Genomic DNA, 22,689 nt, shown 5'->3' on the forward strand with positions numbered 1-22,689 from the left:
GATGGATTTGTTTATTTTAGTAGTATCTGTTTGTTTCATCCTTAGTGCTGTTTAATTTCTTCCTTAATGTATTGTATACCGTGATGTTGGGTTAATTTGTTCCTTCTTCTTCCCCCTATCAGGTAGCGACTTTGTGGTCCTTCATTGTTCCTTGTTATCCTCAGCTTGCCTAGCAGATGTCCCTTCCTTACCGTCGTCCTGGAGTCTCCCGTCTCAGTGTCCCATCTTCCTCATGTGGCTTCACCAACCCCGTTCTTCATTCTCTCTGGTGGTATGTTTATTTGTTATCGTACTTTTTCGTCACTTGTGTCTGTCGTTTTGTACTTTTCTTTTTTGTAATACACGTTTCTTCTCACCTCTCTCTTTTACCTTTTATTCTCTTTCCTTCTCTTTCTGGCCCTTTTTCTATCCTTGTTATTTCTTTTCTTACTTATTTCTGATCCTCAATCTTTTTGTTTCATGCCTTTCTGCTTACAATCTTTCTTCTCCAAGACTTTCTCCTATTTCATATTTCCCTATATTAGTCTTTCAATACTTCTTTAGGTGCAATGTCATTTTTTCTCAAGTTCTTTATAAGTTGCTTTATATTTTATTACCTTTGTATATTTTTGACTTTCACATAGTTTTTCTAGTATAAGTTATATTCTTAGTTGTCGATAACTATACTTACTTGGAATGTTAAAGGATTGGGTTCTCCCATTAAACGGCAACGTGTGTTATCCCATTTAGCGAGTTTGAAAGGGGATAATGTATTATTACAAGAAATTCATATAAAAGAGGTTGAAATTACCAAATTACGTCGTAATTGGGAAGGTCATGTTTTTGCATCTTCTGGTTCAGGGAGGCGTAATGGTGTTGCTATTCTCTGTCATAAGCGGTTAAATATCAAAGTTATAAACCAAGCCAATGACTCTGAGGGTAGGTGGGCGACTGTATCTTTGTTGATTGATAACATTCCTATAACCATTGTTAATGTGTATGCTCCCACCACACAGGATAAATTATTTTGGCCCCAAATGCTCAACTCATTGATGCAGTTCTCTGATGATTACCTTGTTTTGGGGGGAGATTGTAACACAGTGGTGGATCCTCTTATAGATAGACGGTCCAACTCCCATTTCTTGCCCTCTCTCATGCACACTCAATTTTATTCCACTATTTCCCAACGTTCTCTTGTTGACTCCTGGAGGCTTTGCCATCCTACACTTAGGGAATACACGTATTATTCACAAGCCCATTCTTCCCAATCCTGGATTGACTACATTTTTATTTCTAAAGCCTTGACTCAACATATTACTCATTCTGAAATAGGTTCTATTTTAATTTCTGATCATGCTCCGGTTTCCTTGCAACTAGATTTACTCCCTCCCATAAAAGGTACACGGAGATGGAGGTTTAATAATTCTCTCCTATTAGATCCCAAATTTACCCCAGCTTTTCTTGAGTTTTCATCCCTATTTTTTACGGAAAATTAATCTCCTCTGATATCCCCTCAGGTGTTATGGGACACTTTTAAAGCCGCTTCTAGAGATTTCATTATTTCATTTGTCTCTCGTAAGAGGCGTGCTGCCTCTCAATCCTTACAATCGATTAACCTGCAAATTAAACAATTAGAGCATTCTTACTACTTAACTAAATCCCATTCTGACTTGGATAAGCTTCTTAAAGCTAAATTCTCTTTCAATAAACTCTCCACCGAATCTGCAAACTTATTTTTACTTAAATCTAGTGCCAAGTATTATACTGCTCAGAATAAGGCAGGTAATCTTCTTGCCAAATACGTTAAAGTTAAAAGAGAACGTACAAGAATCGAATCCATTGTCTCCTCATCAAATGTCACACTCCACAAGGATGAGGATATTCTGATGGAATTCACTAATTTTTATCAAAAACTTTATACTCCGGAGTCTCCTCCCCTGTTAACTGACATTGATCAATATTTATCCTCTATTCCCTCCCCTTCCTTTCCAGAAATTGATTTTGCCCCCTTAGAAGCGGATATAGGTCCTAAAGACATTCTGGATTCTATTCACGTGCTTAAAAAAGGCAAAGCTCCTGGCCCAGATGGATTCACGATCGAATTCTATCTACATTTTTCCAAATTACTTGTTCCTAAACTTCATCAACTATTTTCATTCTTTAGATCGTCCAAAAAATCTGAGGGCTCTTTTCAAGAAGCCTTAATTTGTCTCCTTCCTAAAGAGAATAAGGACCATACCCTATGTAAAAATTATAGACCCATTTCTCTAATCAACCTGGATTACAAAATATTTGCAAAAATTCTAGCGCTTCGTCTCGAAAAATTTTTACCTAAATTAATTGGTAAGGAACAGTGTGGTTTCATTAAGGGCCGTCACCTCTCTGACAATACTCGACTCTTTTTTAATGTATTAAGTAAGTCTCACTCTTACCAACACTCTTTAGCTGCTATTGCATTAGATGCTGAAAAAGCATTTGATAGGGTTAACTGGCAATTTATGTTCGCAGTTCTTGTTTGGTTTGGTTTTGGCCCGAAATTTCTTGCGTACATCTCTTTACTATACTCCTTCCCTAGATCCTTTATATTAGCTAATGGCCTTGTCTCATCTTCTTTTCCTCTCTTTAGGGGTGTCAGACAAGGATGTCCCCTCTCTCCTCTTCTTTTTATTTTAGCATTGGAACCCTTTTTGATAAAAATTCGAGAAAATAAAGATATCGCCGGTTTCCCTTATGGAGATAAATATTTGAAACTTTCGGCATATGCGGATGATATACTTTTATTTATTTCCAACCCCCAATCCTCTATTCCATCATTTTTATCTGAAGTCTCTGAGTTTGCGAAGGTATCGGGTTATAAACTTAATGTAGATAAATGTGAAATCCTTCCTCTAAATAAGTTTTGCTTCCATATAGATTTTTTGGCCTCTTCTTTTCATTGGAGCCCGACTAAGATCAAATACTTAGGTTTGTGGTTTAAACCTTCTATTAAAGACACTGTAGCGCTAAATCTTAACAACCTACTAACAACTTTAAAAGACTCTACAACTCGATGGCATCCCTTGTTTTTATCTTGGTGGGGTAGATTAGATTCTATTAAAATGATGTTAGTTCCAATAATTTTGTTCTATCTTTCCAATCTTCCAATTAACATCCCTAAATCCTGTTAGAAAAATATTTGCTCCATCTTATCAAAATTCTTATGGCATCATAAAAAAGCTAGGATGTCCTTTGCCAAACTTAAATGCCCTAAACAATTGGGTGGAGTTAACTTTCCGGATTTTGCTACTTATCATATTTCATTTTTTCTTCAGCATTCTGTTCCCTTATTATCTGATCATATTTCTGATAGCACTTCTCAGCCTCTATGGGTAGACGTTGAATCATCTTTCTTTCATCCTTTTAATTTTGAAGAATTTGTGTCTCTGTCCCATATTCCCAAGAGATTCTCTCTTCCCATTCTTAAAAACTCTCGGAAAATATTTTCTCCTCTTTTGCTGGATGGTTCCGATGATCGTTCACGTTTCTTGCAGTCCTCCTTGTGGTATAATCCTCTTATTAAAATAAGAAATAAGATGCTTTTTTGGAGGGACTGGAGGGATTTTGGTCTTCATTGGACTCATCAACTTTTTCATGCAGGGACTTGTGTCTCTTTCGATACTCTTCAATCTCGTTTTTCTTTACCAGTATCCTTTGAATCTAACTATAGTTTATTACGTGCGGCTGCACAAACTAGCTATGATTCCCTCTCTTCCTCCATCACTCACACCAATTCTTCTCCTCTTCCTCTCCCTTCTTTACTTGCCTCTTCTTCCGCTTCCCAAGTCTACAAAATGTTAAGAGATACTTCTAATACTCGGGATAAATCCAAAGTGGAAAGAGATTGGGAATCAGATTTAGAGGATTCTTTTTCTGCTCCCACATGGCAAAAAATTTGGATCAAAATAAGAAAGTAAAAGCTATAGAGCGTGAGTAAAGTAGCCTCACAACTCTCCAACATGCATACGCTTGGAGAAAGACACTAAAGCTTCTATAGCTCAGGTGTCGCATACTCTCCACGCAGAGAGCAACAGCAAGAAACAGAAGATGGACTTGATCTGACAATGGTTCACCACAGATTGGATGGCATCACTGCCGCAAAAAAAAACAACAAAAAAAAAAAAAGCTGGGAGGCTAATGGGTCACATCTGAAATGTAGGAGTCTTGCTTGCAGGTTTGAGTGTTCATTTTGGTTGGGGTGGCAAAGAGAGCTAAAGAACGATGATGGATTCAACCCAGATCTGTGACTGGGGGCGAATGTCTGAAAGGTTTAAGCGCTCCGTCCATCATCTCCTTGTGTTTGCTTTGTTCGTTTTGGTTTACCTTAATTGTCATTGGAATTCCTATCTGGGTATCACACAGGCCCTGTCTTCTGTCAATCTAGTTAGCAGACCAAAGGCTGACTCTAACACTTTCTTACTATGGTACAGAACTGGCACTGCATTTCAGACAAGTACAGGAATCCACAACATAGGATGGTTTAGTATACAACACAATATGAAACAGCACCTTTCAGTGGTTCGTTTAAAAGATCCTAAGTAGAATTGAACTGTAGGTTATATTGAAAAACTGTATGAAACCCACTTTCATTCACTAATCTCGCGGATTTCAGACGATGAACATAGGGGATATGCCAGAATGTTATGAAATTGCTCAGGCAGTGTTAGACGGTGACCTCAGAGGAGCCCGGAAGGGGGTCCTGACTACCCTGAGACCCACCCTCGAAGTATCGTAGCCGGGCACTGGCGGGAGACTCCCCAGGGGGAGGAATCTCGCAGCTAGGATCGTACTTCTGGCACCACACGACACAGAGTAACCACACCGGTTATTCTCAGAACCAATCTTTATCAAGTAGGTTATCACGGCAAATATGTACAAGGTGTGCACAGGCTCAAGAGTCTCGGAAAGGTAGGGGGGTAGCGGGACAGTCTTTGGCAAAAGTTCAAGCAGGGACGTATCCGGCGCACAGCTCACAATCCTCGAGCCGGGGGATACGGGGTCGTAGTCGGGGTCCGGCGGGACCGTAAGAGTCTGGGGGAGCCGCGAGTCACTCAGCGGGCTCAGGTACAGGTTCAGAGGTGTACGATCTTCAAGGAGCCGCGAGTCTCTCAGCAGGCTTAGGCACAAGTTCGGAGATGTTACGATCTTCCAGGAGCCGCGAGTCACTCAGCAGGCTTAGGCACAAGTTCGGAGATGTTACGATCTTCCAGGAGCCGCGAGTCACTCAGCAGGCTTAGGCACAAGTTCGGAGATGTTACGATCTTCCAGGAGCCGCGAGTCACTCAGCAGGCTTAGGCGCAAAGTCGGAGGTGTTACGATCTTCCAGGAGCCGCGAGTCACTCAGCAGGCTTAGGCACAAGTTCAGAGGGGTTACGATCTTCCAGGAGCCGCGAGTCACTCAGCAGGCTTACGTTGTTCCAGCGTCGAATCTGCCGGACCGACCCAGAGCACCCCTTGTTATAGGTCGACCCCTCTTTGATGTCCGGGGTCGGTGGAGGCAGGGGTCTTGTCACCTGGGGGTCGCTTGTCGGGGTTTCCTGCTATTGTCTTTTGATCTCGTTCAGAGCCGGGGCGGGAGGAGTCCCAGACACCCAGCAGGCGTGGAGCCAGCTCTCAGGGAGGCCGGAGGGCCGATCGAAACCCATCGTCCCAGGGGAGTCCAGAGGTGCGATAGAAACTGCTCCTCCCTCTCTCATCCCCCTGGAAGTGTGATGTCCTCCAGCCGGAGTGGCGCCTCTAGGCCAGGGTCGCGCTGGGGCCGGGCGGCCATCTTGACGCAAGAAGTGGGCATGCGGCCCCGGGGTGGCCGAAAGGAGAGAGGCCATAGACGAGGATGTCCGGGCCGGGTGCGGGTGTTCTGGTAGGAAGGACCGGCTGGGCCGGGTGGTTGGGGCTGCAGGTACCAGGTTTCGGGGGTGCGGGTGCACGGAGGGCCGTTCTGCGAGGCCGGGTCCAACACGCGTCCCCCCCAGCTGAAAGCCGGAGAGAACTGCCCATCATCTTGGGGGGTTCTCTTCGCTGAGGCGGAAGAACCGGGAGAGGCCGTCAGCGTTGGCGTGGTCCGTACCAGGGCGGTGTTCTACGGTGAAATCCATCCCCTGGAGGGAGATTGACCACCGCAGTAGCTTGGGGTTTTCCCCTCGCATCTGCATGAGCCACCGCAAGGGCCGATGGTCAGTTTGGACTCTGAAATGCGTGCCGAACAGGTAGGGTCGTAGCTTTTTGAGTGCCCAGACCACGGCAAAGGCTTCGCGCTCTATGGTGCTCCACCTCTGCTCTCGGGGCAGCAGCCGCCGACTGAGGAAGGCGACGGGCTGGTCTAGGCCTTGGTCATTCGCTTGGGACATGACGGCCCCAATGCCATGTTCGGAGGCATCGGTCTGGACTAGGAACTCCTTGGCATAGTCGGGAGCCTGGAGGACGGGAGCAGTGCACATGGCCTTTTTTTGAGCATCGAAAGCCTCCTGGCAGGCAGCCGTCCACTGCACCTTCTTTGGCTGTTTTTTAGATGTGAGTTCGGTGAGAGGGCCGACCAGGCTGCCATATCCCCGAATGAAGCGTCGGTAGTAGCCTGTGAGTCCCAGGAAGGCTCGGACCTCCGTCTGGGTGATGGGTGGTTCCCAGGCCAGGATGGCGTCGATCTTTGGCTGTAGGGGGGCTACCTGGCCGCTCCCGACCCGGTGCCCTAGGTAGACTACGGAGCCTTGCCCGATCTGGCACTTGCTAGCTTTTACTGTGAGGCCGGCCTGGCGCAGGGCGGCTAGCACCCTCCGGAGGTGCTGGAGGTGCTCACTCCACTCTGAACTGAAGACGGCGATATCGTCTAGATATGCCGCGCTGAACTGTTCCATCCCGGCCAGGACCTTATTCACCAGTCGCTGAAAAGTGGCCGGGGCATTTTTCATCCCGAAGGGCATCACGCGGAAGCGGTAGTGCCCGTCGGGGGTGGAGAAAGCGGACCGCTCCTTGGCCCCTTCGGTGAGCGCAATCTGCCAGTATCCGCAGGTGAGGTCGAATGTGCTGAGGAACCGGGCTGCCCCGAGTCGGTCAATGAGTTCGTCGGCTCGTGGAATGGGGTGGGCATCGGCTCGGGTAACGTCATTGAGCCCCCGGTAATCCACGCAGAATCGGAGCTCGGGGGCGACACCGGGGGCCGCTGCCTTCGGGACCAGGACCACGGGGCTGGCCCAGGGACTGTCAGAGGGCTCAATCACCCCCAGGGCCAGCATCTTCGAGACTTCATCTTGAATGCAGGACCGGACCCGGTCAGGAACCCGGTAGGCTCGGTGTCTCACCGGCGGGCTGTCCCCGGTGTCCACGTCATGAACACACCAGTTGGTGACCCGGGGGGTCAGAGAGAAGAGGTCGGCAAATTGTCTCAGGAGCTGGTGGCAGTCCGCTTGTTGCTGGGCAGTGAGGGCTGGGGAAAGGTTCACTCCCTCCACGGAGCCATCCTGCTCCTTGACACACAGGAGGTCCGGGAGGGGATCCGACTCATCTTCGGCCCCGTCATCGGTGGCCAGCAGGAGGCTCAGTTCTGTCCGCACGAAGTGAGGCTTGAGTCGGTTCACATGCAGGACCCGGAGGGGGTCCCGGGGCGACTGGACGTCCACCAAGTACGTAACGGGACTCTTCCGCTCAACCACCTTGCAAGGCCCAGTCCATCGGTCCTGGAGGGCGCCAGGCTTCACGGGGGCCATGACCCACACCTGCTGGCCCGGCTGGAACTCAACCAGAGTGGCATTCTGGTCGTACCAGCGTTTCATCTCTTCTTGACTCGCCTCCAGGTTGGCCTCGGCCAGTTCTCGGAACTTCCTGGTCTGGTTCCGGAGGGCCAGGACGTATTGGAACACATCTCGGGGGGTGGCCTGGGGTGCCACCTCCCACTCTTCCTTTACCAAACTGAGGGGACCTCGGACGGGGTGCCCATAGAGTAACTCAAACAGGCTGAATCCTAGGGACTTCTGGGGGACCTCTCTATACGCGAACAATAGGCAAGGGAGCAGGACGTCCCACTTCCGCCGGAGGGGTTCTTCTAGGCCAGCGATCATCCCTTTCAAAGTCCTATTAAACCTTTCTACTAGGCCGTTTCCTTGGGGATGGTACGGGGTGGTGAACTTATAGGACACCCCACATTGTTGCCACAGGGACGTCATATACCTTGAGATAAAATTAGTGCCGCGATCGCTACGGTTTATTTCATCCATGTCTTTTTAAGGTGACTTATAATAACAAAACTACCAATTATGAAGATCCAGTGCTGCTCCAACAATTTCTGAACAGTTACAGAACGGAGTCCATGGAAGTGCCTCAGTCATGATGGATTTGTTTATTTTAGTAGTATCTGTTTGTTTCATCCTTAGTGCTGTTTAATTTCTTCCTTAATGTATTGTATACCGTGATGTTGGGTTAATTTGTTCCTTCTTCTTCCCCCTATCAGGTAGCGACTTTGTGGTCCTTCATTGTTCCTTGTTATCCTCAGCTTGCCTAGCAGATGTCCCTTCCTTACCGTCGTCCTGGAGTCTCCCGTCTCAGTGTCCCATCTTCCTCATGTGGCTTCACCAACCCCGTTCTTCATTCTCTCTGGTGGTATGTTTATTTGTTATCGTACTTTTTCGTCACTTGTGTCTGTCGTTTTGTACTTTTCTTTTTTGTAATACACGTTTCTTCTCACCTCTCTCTTTTACCTTTTATTCTCTTTCCTTCTCTTTCTGGCCCTTTTTCTATCCTTGTTATTTCTTTTCTTACTTATTTCTGATCCTCAATCTTTTTGTTTCATGCCTTTCTGCTTACAATCTTTCTTCTCCAAGACTTTCTCCTATTTCATATTTCCCTATATTAGTCTTTCAATACTTCTTTAGGTGCAATGTCATTTTTTCTCAAGTTCTTTATAAGTTGCTTTATATTTTATTACCTTTGTATATTTTTGACTTTCACATAGTTTTTCTAGTATAAGTTATATTCTTAGTTGTCGATAACTATACTTACTTGGAATGTTAAAGGATTGGGTTCTCCCATTAAACGGCAACGTGTGTTATCCCATTTAGCGAGTTTGAAAGGGGATAATGTATTATTACAAGAAATTCATATAAAAGAGGTTGAAATTACCAAATTACGTCGTAATTGGGAAGGTCATGTTTTTGCATCTTCTGGTTCAGGGAGGCGTAATGGTGTTGCTATTCTCTGTCATAAGCGGTTAAATATCAAAGTTATAAACCAAGCCAATGACTCTGAGGGTAGGTGGGCGACTGTATCTTTGTTGATTGATAACATTCCTATAACCATTGTTAATGTGTATGCTCCCACCACACAGGATAAATTATTTTGGCCCCAAATGCTCAACTCATTGATGCAGTTCTCTGATGATTACCTTGTTTTGGGGGGAGATTGTAACACAGTGGTGGATCCTCTTATAGATAGACGGTCCAACTCCCATTTCTTGCCCTCTCTCATGCACACTCAATTTTATTCCACTATTTCCCAACGTTCTCTTGTTGACTCCTGGAGGCTTTGCCATCCTACACTTAGGGAATACACGTATTATTCACAAGCCCATTCTTCCCAATCCTGGATTGACTACATTTTTATTTCTAAAGCCTTGACTCAACATATTACTCATTCTGAAATAGGTTCTATTTTAATTTCTGATCATGCTCCGGTTTCCTTGCAACTAGATTTACTCCCTCCCATAAAAGGTACACGGAGATGGAGGTTTAATAATTCTCTCCTATTAGATCCCAAATTTACCCCAGCTTTTCTTGAGTTTTCATCCCTATTTTTTACGGAAAATTAATCTCCTCTGATATCCCCTCAGGTGTTATGGGACACTTTTAAAGCCGCTTCTAGAGATTTCATTATTTCATTTGTCTCTCGTAAGAGGCGTGCTGCCTCTCAATCCTTACAATCGATTAACCTGCAAATTAAACAATTAGAGCATTCTTACTACTTAACTAAATCCCATTCTGACTTGGATAAGCTTCTTAAAGCTAAATTCTCTTTCAATAAACTCTCCACCGAATCTGCAAACTTATTTTTACTTAAATCTAGTGCCAAGTATTATACTGCTCAGAATAAGGCAGGTAATCTTCTTGCCAAATACGTTAAAGTTAAAAGAGAACGTACAAGAATCGAATCCATTGTCTCCTCATCAAATGTCACACTCCACAAGGATGAGGATATTCTGATGGAATTCACTAATTTTTATCAAAAACTTTATACTCCGGAGTCTCCTCCCCTGTTAACTGACATTGATCAATATTTATCCTCTATTCCCTCCCCTTCCTTTCCAGAAATTGATTTTGCCCCCTTAGAAGCGGATATAGGTCCTAAAGACATTCTGGATTCTATTCACGTGCTTAAAAAAGGCAAAGCTCCTGGCCCAGATGGATTCACGATCGAATTCTATCTACATTTTTCCAAATTACTTGTTCCTAAACTTCATCAACTATTTTCATTCTTTAGATCGTCCAAAAAATCTGAGGGCTCTTTTCAAGAAGCCTTAATTTGTCTCCTTCCTAAAGAGAATAAGGACCATACCCTATGTAAAAATTATAGACCCATTTCTCTAATCAACCTGGATTACAAAATATTTGCAAAAATTCTAGCGCTTCGTCTCGAAAAATTTTTACCTAAATTAATTGGTAAGGAACAGTGTGGTTTCATTAAGGGCCGTCACCTCTCTGACAATACTCGACTCTTTTTTAATGTATTAAGTAAGTCTCACTCTTACCAACACTCTTTAGCTGCTATTGCATTAGATGCTGAAAAAGCATTTGATAGGGTTAACTGGCAATTTATGTTCGCAGTTCTTGTTTGGTTTGGTTTTGGCCCGAAATTTCTTGCGTACATCTCTTTACTATACTCCTTCCCTAGATCCTTTATATTAGCTAATGGCCTTGTCTCATCTTCTTTTCCTCTCTTTAGGGGTGTCAGACAAGGATGTCCCCTCTCTCCTCTTCTTTTTATTTTAGCATTGGAACCCTTTTTGATAAAAATTCGAGAAAATAAAGATATCGCCGGTTTCCCTTATGGAGATAAATATTTGAAACTTTCGGCATATGCGGATGATATACTTTTATTTATTTCCAACCCCCAATCCTCTATTCCATCATTTTTATCTGAAGTCTCTGAGTTTGCGAAGGTATCGGGTTATAAACTTAATGTAGATAAATGTGAAATCCTTCCTCTAAATAAGTTTTGCTTCCATATAGATTTTTTGGCCTCTTCTTTTCATTGGAGCCCGACTAAGATCAAATACTTAGGTTTGTGGTTTAAACCTTCTATTAAAGACACTGTAGCGCTAAATCTTAACAACCTACTAACAACTTTAAAAGACTCTACAACTCGATGGCATCCCTTGTTTTTATCTTGGTGGGGTAGATTAGATTCTATTAAAATGATGTTAGTTCCAATAATTTTGTTCTATCTTTCCAATCTTCCAATTAACATCCCTAAATCCTGTTAGAAAAATATTTGCTCCATCTTATCAAAATTCTTATGGCATCATAAAAAAGCTAGGATGTCCTTTGCCAAACTTAAATGCCCTAAACAATTGGGTGGAGTTAACTTTCCGGATTTTGCTACTTATCATATTTCATTTTTTCTTCAGCATTCTGTTCCCTTATTATCTGATCATATTTCTGATAGCACTTCTCAGCCTCTATGGGTAGACGTTGAATCATCTTTCTTTCATCCTTTTAATTTTGAAGAATTTGTGTCTCTGTCCCATATTCCCAAGAGATTCTCTCTTCCCATTCTTAAAAACTCTCGGAAAATATTTTCTCCTCTTTTGCTGGATGGTTCCGATGATCGTTCACGTTTCTTGCAGTCCTCCTTGTGGTATAATCCTCTTATTAAAATAAGAAATAAGATGCTTTTTTGGAGGGACTGGAGGGATTTTGGTCTTCATTGGACTCATCAACTTTTTCATGCAGGGACTTGTGTCTCTTTCGATACTCTTCAATCTCGTTTTTCTTTACCAGTATCCTTTGAATCTAACTATAGTTTATTACGTGCGGCTGCACAAACTAGCTATGATTCCCTCTCTTCCTCCATCACTCACACCAATTCTTCTCCTCTTCCTCTCCCTTCTTTACTTGCCTCTTCTTCCGCTTCCCAAGTCTACAAAATGTTAAGAGATACTTCTAATACTCGGGATAAATCCAAAGTGGAAAGAGATTGGGAATCAGATTTAGAGGATTCTTTTTCTGCTCCCACATGGCAAAAAATTTGGATCAAAATAAGAAAGTAAAAGCTATAGAGCGTGAGTAAAGTAGCCTCACAACTCTCCAACATGCATACGCTTGGAGAAAGACACTAAAGCTTCTATAGCTCAGGTGTCGCATACTCTCCACGCAGAGAGCAACAGCAAGAAACAGAAGATGGACTTGATCTGACAATGGTTCACCACAGATTGGATGGCATCACTGCCGCAAAAAAAAACAACAAAAAAAAAAAAAGCTGGGAGGCTAATGGGTCACATCTGAAATGTAGGAGTCTTGCTTGCAGGTTTGAGTGTTCATTTTGGTTGGGGTGGCAAAGAGAGCTAAAGAACGATGATGGATTCAACCCAGATCTGTGACTGGGGGCGAATGTCTGAAAGGTTTAAGCGCTCCGTCCATCATCTCCTTGTGTTTGCTTTGTTCGTTTTGGTTTACCTTAATTGTCATTGGAATTCCTATCTGGGTATCACACAGGCCCTGTCTTCTGTCAATCTAGTTAGCAGACCAAAGGCTGACTCTAACACTTTCTTACTATGGTACAGAACTGGCACTGCATTTCAGACAAGTACAGGAATCCACAACATAGGATGGTTTAGTATACAACACAATATGAAACAGCACCTTTCAGTGGTTCGTTTAAAAGATCCTAAGTAGAATTGAACTGTAGGTTATATTGAAAAACTGTATGAAACCCACTTTCATTCACTAATCTCGCGGATTTCAGACGATGAACATAGGGGATATGCCAGAATGTTATGAAATTGCTCAGGCAGTGTTAGACGGTGACCTCAGAGGAGCCCGGAAGGGGGTCCTGACTACCCTGAGACCCACCCTCGAAGTATCGTAGCCGGGCACTGGCGGGAGACTCCCCAGGGGGAGGAATCTCGCAGCTAGGATCGTACTTCTGGCACCACACGACACAGAGTAACCACACCGGTTATTCTCAGAACCAATCTTTATCAAGTAGGTTATCACGGCAAATATGTACAAGGTGTGCACAGGCTCAAGAGTCTCGGAAAGGTAGGGGGGTAGCGGGACAGTCTTTGGCAAAAGTTCAAGCAGGGACGTATCCGGCGCACAGCTCACAATCCTCGAGCCGGGGGATACGGGGTCGTAGTCGGGGTCCGGCGGGACCGTAAGAGTCTGGGGGAGCCGCGAGTCACTCAGCGGGCTCAGGTACAGGTTCAGAGGTGTACGATCTTCAAGGAGCCGCGAGTCTCTCAGCAGGCTTAGGCACAAGTTCGGAGATGTTACGATCTTCCAGGAGCCGCGAGTCACTCAGCAGGCTTAGGCACAAGTTCGGAGATGTTACGATCTTCCAGGAGCCGCGAGTCACTCAGCAGGCTTAGGCACAAGTTCGGAGATGTTACGATCTTCCAGGAGCCGCGAGTCACTCAGCAGGCTTAGGCGCAAAGTCGGAGGTGTTACGATCTTCCAGGAGCCGCGAGTCACTCAGCAGGCTTAGGCACAAGTTCAGAGGGGTTACGATCTTCCAGGAGCCGCGAGTCACTCAGCAGGCTTACGTTGTTCCAGCGTCGAATCTGCCGGACCGACCCAGAGCACCCCTTGTTATAGGTCGACCCCTCTTTGATGTCCGGGGTCGGTGGAGGCAGGGGTCTTGTCACCTGGGGGTCGCTTGTCGGGGTTTCCTGCTATTGTCTTTTGATCTCGTTCAGAGCCGGGGCGGGAGGAGTCCCAGACACCCAGCAGGCGTGGAGCCAGCTCTCAGGGAGGCCGGAGGGCCGATCGAAACCCATCGTCCCAGGGGAGTCCAGAGGTGCGATAGAAACTGCTCCTCCCTCTCTCATCCCCCTGGAAGTGTGATGTCCTCCAGCCGGAGTGGCGCCTCTAGGCCAGGGTCGCGCTGGGGCCGGGCGGCCATCTTGACGCAAGAAGTGGGCATGCGGCCCCGGGGTGGCCGAAAGGAGAGAGGCCATAGACGAGGATGTCCGGGCCGGGTGCGGGTGTTCTGGTAGGAAGGACCGGCTGGGCCGGGTGGTTGGGGCTGCAGGTACCAGGTTTCGGGGGTGCGGGTGCACGGAGGGCCGTTCTGCGAGGCCGGGTCCAACACGCGTCCCCCCCAGCTGAAAGCCGGAGAGAACTGCCCATCATCTTGGGGGGTTCTCTTCGCTGAGGCGGAAGAACCGGGAGAGGCCGTCAGCGTTGGCGTGGTCCGTACCAGGGCGGTGTTCTACGGTGAAATCCATCCCCTGGAGGGAGATTGACCACCGCAGTAGCTTGGGGTTTTCCCCTCGCATCTGCATGAGCCACCGCAAGGGCCGATGGTCAGTTTGGACTCTGAAATGCGTGCCGAACAGGTAGGGTCGTAGCTTTTTGAGTGCCCAGACCACGGCAAAGGCTTCGCGCTCTATGGTGCTCCACCTCTGCTCTCGGGGCAGCAGCCGCCGACTGAGGAAGGCGACGGGCTGGTCTAGGCCTTGGTCATTCGCTTGGGACATGACGGCCCCAATGCCATGTTCGGAGGCATCGGTCTGGACTAGGAACTCCTTGGCATAGTCGGGAGCCTGGAGGACGGGAGCAGTGCACATGGCCTTTTTTTGAGCATCGAAAGCCTCCTGGCAGGCAGCCGTCCACTGCACCTTCTTTGGCTGTTTTTTAGATGTGAGTTCGGTGAGAGGGCCGACCAGGCTGCCATATCCCCGAATGAAGCGTCGGTAGTAGCCTGTGAGTCCCAGGAAGGCTCGGACCTCCGTCTGGGTGATGGGTGGTTCCCAGGCCAGGATGGCGTCGATCTTTGGCTGTAGGGGGGCTACCTGGCCGCTCCCGACCCGGTGCCCTAGGTAGACTACGGAGCCTTGCCCGATCTGGCACTTGCTAGCTTTTACTGTGAGGCCGGCCTGGCGCAGGGCGGCTAGCACCCTCCGGAGGTGCTGGAGGTGCTCACTCCACTCTGAACTGAAGACGGCGATATCGTCTAGATATGCCGCGCTGAACTGTTCCATCCCGGCCAGGACCTTATTCACCAGTCGCTGGAAAGTGGCCGGGGCATTTTTCATCCCGAAGGGCATCACGCGGAAGCGGTAGTGCCCGTCGGGGGTGGAGAAAGCGGACCGCTCCTTGGCCCCTTCGGTGAGCGCAATCTGCCAGTATCCGCAGGTGAGGTCGAATGTGCTGAGGAACCGGGCTGCCCCGAGTCGGTCAATGAGTTCGTCGGCTCGTGGAATGGGGTGGGCATCGGCTCGGGTAACGTCATTGAGCCCCCGGTAATCCACGCAGAATCGGAGCTCGGGGGCGACACCGGGGGCCGCTGCCTTCGGGACCAGGACCACGGGGCTGGCCCAGGGACTGTCAGAGGGCTCAATCACCCCCAGGGCCAGCATCTTCGAGACTTCATCTTGAATGCAGGACCGGACCCGGTCAGGAACCCGGTAGGCTCGGTGTCTCACCGGCGGGCTGTCCCCGGTGTCCACGTCATGAACACACCAGTTGGTGACCCGGGGGGTCAGAGAGAAGAGGTCGGCAAATTGTCTCAGGAGCTGGTGGCAGTCCGCTTGTTGCTGGGCAGTGAGGGCTGGGGAAAGGTTCACTCCCTCCACGGAGCCATCCTGCTCCTTGACACACAGGAGGTCCGGGAGGGGATCCGACTCATCTTCGGCCCCGTCATCGGTGGCCAGCAGGAGGCTCAGTTCTGTCCGCACGAAGTGAGGCTTGAGTCGGTTCACATGCAGGACCCGGAGGGGGTCCCGGGGCGACTGGACGTCCACCAAGTACGTAACGGGACTCTTCCGCTCAACCACCTTGCAAGGCCCAGTCCATCGGTCCTGGAGGGCGCCAGGCTTCACGGGGGCCATGACCCACACCTGCTGGCCCGGCTGGAACTCAACCAGAGTGGCATTCTGGTCGTACCAGCGTTTCATCTCTTCTTGACTCGCCTCCAGGTTGGCCTCGGCCAGTTCTCGGAACTTCCTGGTCTGGTTCCGGAGGGCCAGGACGTATTGGAACACATCTCGGGGGGTGGCCTGGGGTGCCACCTCCCACTCTTCCTTTACCAAACTGAGGGGACCTCGGACGGGGTGCCCATAGAGTAACTCAAACAGGCTGAATCCTAGGGACTTCTGGGGGACCTCTCTATACGCGAACAATAGGCAAGGGAGCAGGACGTCCCACTTCCGCCGGAGGGGTTCTTCTAGGCCAGCGATCATCCCTTTCAAAGTCCTATTAAACCTTTCTACTAGGCCGTTTCCTTGGGGATGGTACGGGGTGGTGAACTTATAGGACACCCCACATTGTTGCCACAGGGACGTCATATACCTTGAGATAAAATTAGTGCCGCGATCGCTCACGACCTCGCGGGGAAACCCCACCCTGGAAAAGACCCCCATCAGGGCCCGGCCCACCACAGGGGCCGTAATGGTGCGCAGGGGGATAGCCTCCGGATAGCGGGTGGCGTGGTCCACTAGGACCAAGATAAAACGGTGGCCTTGGGAGGTGGGGGGGTCCAGTGGTCCCACGATGTCGATCCCGACTCGTTCGAAGGGGGTACTGACGACCGGGAAGGGTTGGAGGGGAGCCTTGAGTTTCCCTCCACTCTTTCCACTAGCCTGGCACGTGGGGCAGGACTTGCAATGGGCCTCTACCGCTGCTCTCATCTTAGGCCAGTAAAAATGGGTCACAAGACGGTTGTAAGTCTTGTCCTGTCCCAGGTGACCGGCGAGGGGGACGTCGTGGGCTAAACCCAGGAGGAAATCTCGGAAGCGGAGGGGTACCACCAGTACCCGTCCAGATCCCAGCTCCACCGACTTCTGCTCACTGTACAGGATGCTATTCTCCTAATAGATTCGGTGCGTCCCGGTCTGGTCACCTGCGGCTTGGCCCTCGGCTTGGCGCCGCAGCCCGACCAGGGAAGGACAAGTGGCTTGCTCCCTGCAAAACTCCTCCCGAGTGGGTCCGCCCTCGTGGCGCCATTGGGCCAACTCGGGTAGATCGCCTAACTCAGGGACCGGGTCAGGGTCGGATGGTGTGGGTTCATCGCTAGCGACGGACCCTTCTGATGGGGGGACGGAAGGACCCTCGGCGGGGACTGTTCTGATCTCTTCGATCGGGGTGCTCTCGACTTCCCTCTGGGGAGTGAGTCGGGCGGACATAGATCGGGTGGTGGCGCACACCCACTCGGGGAGTCCCATCATTCCCAGGTGGGCCTTACGCTCTACGTGCTTCCATGGGGAACTCTCTAGGTCGTTCCCTAAAAGGCAGTCGACCGGCTGGGAGGTTCTTACGGCCACCTTGAGTTTGCCTATCACCCCTCCCCACTCAAATGGCACCAGGGCTACCTGGCACATGCTCTCTCTATTGTCTGCGGATATTACAGGGCAAAAGACGTTGGGGAGGATCTGCTCTTCGGGGACTAGGTGCCTGAGGACACCGGTGATACTGGCCCCGGTGTCTCGCAGGGCCTCTACCTGGTGGCCATTGATTTTGACAAGCTGCCCATACTTCTGGGTGTTGGAGGGGAGGAGGCTACCAGGGATCATCTCCCTATCTCCCAGGGATACTAGGGCCATTGCTGCGGGTTCCCACTCTTCGGCTTCCTCCACCCCCTCCCCCAGGGCTACGTTGGCTATCTGTCTCGTCGGGGGGACTTGGGTGGCCATGGGGCACTCTGGGTCATTGGCGTAGTGCCCGGGTTTCTGGCAGCGAAAACATGTGACGGTCACCCGGTGTCCCCGTCTCCCAGGGGGCCCGGTTACTGGTGGAGGGGGCGCCGGGAAAGGTGGAGGTGGTGTCTTCGGGGGGCTAGGCTGGGACTCTCTCGGCCCTCCCTGGTTCCCTCCTCCTCTCTGGCGGGGTGGTCCCTGACTGGTTCGGGGGTATTCTCCTACCATGCCCCGGGAGACCCGGGTGTTGGTCCAGCGGTCGGCCTCCACAGCCAGCTTCCGGGGATCGGTGAGCTTACTGTCCAGCAGATGCTGACGTAGTTCTACGAAGCAGTTCGCAGCTAGATGTTCCCACAACATGAGATCAGTGAGTTCGGCCAGGGTGGTGACCTTGCTGCCCTTGGTCCACCCATCGAAGGCCCGACTGAAAAAGTTTACATATTCCACCCAGGTGGTGCCCGGGATCTTCCTGCAGTCCCGGAACCGTTGACGGTACATTTCTGGGGTGAGGCCGTATCTTGTGAGTAGAGCCTCTTTCATGTGGCTGTAGGAGGTCTGCAGGGAGAGGGGTAGGTCGAGCAGGGTGTCCCTTCCTTCGCTCAGAAACCGCCCCCACAGCCCCGCCCCCCAGTCCTTCTGCGGGATCCGATGGGAGGTCATGGCGACCTCGTAGGCCCGAAACCATTGCTGAATGTCATCGTTTTTATAATATTCCTTGACCACATCCTTCGGGATGTGGACCTTCTGTTCCGCTGGGGAGGCCGTCTCTCGGTTACTTGGGGGCCTCCCTTCCTCGTTTCGGGCCTTGAGCTCGAGTTCCTTTAAGCTGCGTTCGTGCTCCAGCTGGAGCTTCCTTCCTTCGTGCTCCCGTTGGAGCTTTTTCTCCTCCAGTTCGCCTTGTACACGCATTTGTTCTACCGCTAGCTTTTTTTCCGCTAACTTCAATTCGCCCTCAATTTTGAGTTTGGCCAGCTCTAGTTCATGATTGCGGCTTCTCTCTCTGTCCGCGAGTTCTTCTGGGGAGAAGCCCCCGTCTGGTATGCCTCCTCGCACCTGATTGCTGCCGCTTTCACTTTGGGGATGTTCGGTTTCGTCGGGGCGCTCCCCCGTGCCTTCCGGGCGGGAGGCCCCGGTCTCCACCCAAGTTTTCAGTGCTTTCTGCAAATCTTCCTTCGTCTTGAGGCCAGTGGTAGCGATTTTAAGTTCTTTGCAAAATTGCTTCAGCTCCTTGTGTGTATATTCTTCTAGATGCTCCACCTGGAACACCCTGTTGGCGTTGGTTTCTGCGGGGCTCATGGCGCTTCCTTCTGCCATCCTTGTCGGTAGTGCGTCCGTTGTTCACGGTACGATCTCTAGGTGATGGGCCCGAATCCCGTCGCTTGCCACCAATGTTAGACGGTGACCTCAGAGGAGCCCGGAAGGGGGTCCTGACTACCCTGAGACCCACCCTCGAAGTATCGTAGCCGGGCACTGGCGGGAGACTCCCCAGGGGGAGGAATCTCGCAGCTAGGATCGTACTTCTGGCACCACACGACACAGAGTAACCACACCGGTTATTCTCAGAACCAATCTTTATCAAGTAGGTTATCACGGCAAATATGTACAAGGTGTGCACAGGCTCAAGAGTCTCGGAAAGGTAGGGGGGTAGCGGGACAGTCTTTGGCAAAAGTTCAAGCAGGGACGTATCCGGCGCACAGCTCACAATCCTCGAGCCGGGGGATACGGGGTCGTAGTCGGGGTCCGGCGGGACCGTAAGAGTCTGGGGGAGCCGCGAGTCACTCAGCGGGCTCAGGTACAGGTTCAGAGGTGTACGATCTTCAAGGAGCCGCGAGTCTCTCAGCAGGCTTAGGCACAAGTTCGGAGATGTTACGATCTTCCAGGAGCCGCGAGTCACTCAGCAGGCTTAGGCACAAGTTCGGAGATGTTACGATCTTCCAGGAGCCGCGAGTCACTCAGCAGGCTTAGGCACAAGTTCGGAGATGTTACGATCTTCCAGGAGCCGCGAGTCACTCAGCAGGCTTAGGCGCAAAGTCGGAGGTGTTACGATCTTCCAGGAGCCGCGAGTCACTCAGCAGGCTTAGGCACAAGTTCAGAGGGGTTACGATCTTCCAGGAGCCGCGAGTCACTCAGCAGGCTTACGTTGTTCCAGCGTCGAATCTGCCGGACCGACCCAGAGCACCCCTTGTTATAGGTCGACCCCTCTTTGATGTCCGGGGTCGGTGGAGGCAGGGGTCTTGTCACCTGGGGGTCGCTTGTCGGGGTTTCCTGCTATTGTCTTTTGATCTCGTTCAGAGCCGGGGCGGGAGGAGTCCCAGACACCCAGCAGGCGTGGAGCCAGCTCTCAGGGAGGCCGGAGGGCCGATCGAAACCCATCGTCCCAGGGGAGTCCAGAGGTGCGATAGAAACTGCTCCTCCCTCTCTCATCCCCCTGGAAGTGTGATGTCCTCCAGCCGGAGTGGCGCCTCTAGGCCAGGGTCGCGCTGGGGCCGGGCGGCCATCTTGACGCAAGAAGTGGGCATGCGGCCCCGGGGTGGCCGAAAGGAGAGAGGCCATGGACGAGGATGTCCGGGCCGGGTGCGGGTGTTCTGGTAGGAAGGACCGGCTGGGCCGGGTGGTTGGGGCTGCAGGTACCAGGTTTCGGGGGTGCGGGTGCACGGAGGGCCGTTCTGCGAGGCCGGGTCCAACAGGCAGAGACACTGAAGGTAGTTTTCACAATGGTTGTTTTTTTACTTTCTGCCTTCAAAAAGGTGCATTAACCCAGATCCTGTATGTCACTTGGGAATAAGAGGGAGAAAAAGTGTAGTCATGTCTTGCTTCTTAACCATATTTTAGTGAACAGGTGTATTTACAGCTTCAGCTATAGGAGAGTTTAGAAAATTATTTTACAGAGGCAACACACTTTTGGCTGGCATTTGGTCATTAGAACGATTACTATTGTCATACAAATGCTTATTTTTCTACAATGAAACACAAATATGATGGTTGGAATGCTTGCAAACTCCCAAACATTGGCAATTACTCAGAACAGCATTCCAATCAGCATTGGTCCTGCTTCAACGGGAACAGCCCAGTCCGGACAGCCAGGCCAGGTCACTTCAAGATGACAGCACAAGCAACCCCAGTCCAGGTTTGGTATTGTGGGCCTCAGTAAGGTGCAGTGTGAGTCCCATGGCACCATGTGAAACACCTTTCCTAAGACCAAGTAAGACCAAGAATCATCTGCAGCAGGCTGGTCTCCGTCTGGAGAACAGCAGAAGGGAGAGCAAGACAGACGCCTGCATTGAAGATCGAGCGCATGCCAGATGCACGAGACTTCAGCAAGCCTTACACCCTTCACCTTTGTGTTTCGGTTCTTTCCCACAACAGGACATATGTAAAATTATATGGCTTTTAAATCCAGCTTAATATATCTCCACAGACCAAAATGACATTACCAAATTTGCTTTTACAGTACAAATCTTAGGTTAAATCATCTTAAACAGGTAGCTTTGTTGTAAAGCATCCTTACCAACTCGTGGGTATGCAGTATTATGGACACCTTGGAGACTGGCACATTTTTCCTTCAAGCATGCTCTTTTGTATCCACCTTCTTCGATCTTGGTTGGGCTTCCACATGTCGGACAAAACCTGTAGCGACTATGCCAGGCCAGAACAGATCTCGCCTGTGCGACCACTCCTTCAAAGGACAAACAACAAGCAACAGCTATTATTGGAAAGCCAATGAACAAAACGTGTTTTTATTGTCAATTCGGTACAATAATTGTCTCTCATCGGAGACCAGGATCAATTCTCCACAAACTAGTGACTCCCGAATGTGGATTCTTTCTACACGCAGCATAAAGGCATAGAATGTGAGTGGTGCGAAAAATGCTTAAAATGATACTTAAAATTTCCACTGGTAGGAACTCTTTATCAAAAGTTAATGAAAAATAATACAATAAAGACATTTGATCAGTCAAACATACATTAGCAAAACCAATAGGTCTGGCGTTTTGTAGGGGTTAGTGTTTGTTAATGGCTGCATGAATGTTTGTGGAAGCAGGGAGTAGGTCTGCATTTACGAACAGACTGCATAAGTAGATTTAAGCTGTACCATTAAAAAATGAGAGTTACAAGTTTAAGTTTGCATTTTAAGTTTTGAAATTAAAAGGCATGGGTAGGAAAGTAGGATCTGTTTTCATGGTTACTCCCACTTTTTAAAAGATATCAGTGTTTTTGACCTAGTCTGACTGGGAACCTGCTAATTAGGACCCCAGTCACTGTGCTTTCTCCTTAACCGGACTATGGTAAGTACTTTTGAACATTCACAATTGGCTACTGGTGTACCATTGTAAGTCCCTAGTAGATGATACTAAGGTACCCAGGGTATAGGTACACCAGGGGTCTCCCCTGGGCTGTAGCATGTATTGTGCCACCCATGGGAGTCCACTTAAAGTGTGACTACAGGCCTGCCATTACAGCCTGTGTGAGTTGGTACTAGCATCTCTCACGACAGATTTAAGTTTCCTAATATCGGACGTCACTACACTTAAAACCCATAAGTTACTCCTATGGCAGGCTCTTCAGTCCTGAGGGCAGGGTGCTTGGCTATAAGTGTGAGGAGATCCTGCATGAACAGAACACCACTAAAAACCCCAATGTCGATTCTCTTGGCTTTGTAAGTGCGGTCAGACATTTTAATACATATAGTGGGTATCAGTCATTACAAGATGTCTAACTATATAGTGGCTGCATCGAACCCAGTCATGTTTGGTATCAAACATGTTGGAATCATACCCAAATACCGATTCCAGTGTTGGAAGTATGATCCCATGTACAGGGTGCTCCCCTCGGGTACC

At 49.2% G+C, this 22,689-nt stretch overlaps 1 protein-coding gene across 2 annotated transcripts in view; it reads right to left on the reverse strand.

Annotated features, from left to right (window-relative positions):
- NUDT12 (nudix hydrolase 12) overlaps positions 1-22,689 on the reverse strand; it is a 193,828-nt gene that overhangs the window by 94,216 nt on the left and 76,923 nt on the right. For both annotated transcript variants that reach the window (XM_085632571.1, XM_085632572.1), the window contains one exon: positions 21,360-21,527. In XM_085632571.1, the coding sequence (XP_085488697.1) occupies positions 21,360-21,527 (168 nt within the window). The remainder of the gene's footprint in view (positions 1-21,359; positions 21,528-22,689) is intronic.

Source organism: Triturus cristatus, chromosome 2_1, assembly GCF_964204655.1.
Source record: "Triturus cristatus chromosome 2_1, aTriCri1.1, whole genome shotgun sequence".
Lineage (NCBI taxonomy): Eukaryota > Metazoa > Chordata > Amphibia > Caudata > Salamandridae > Triturus > Triturus cristatus.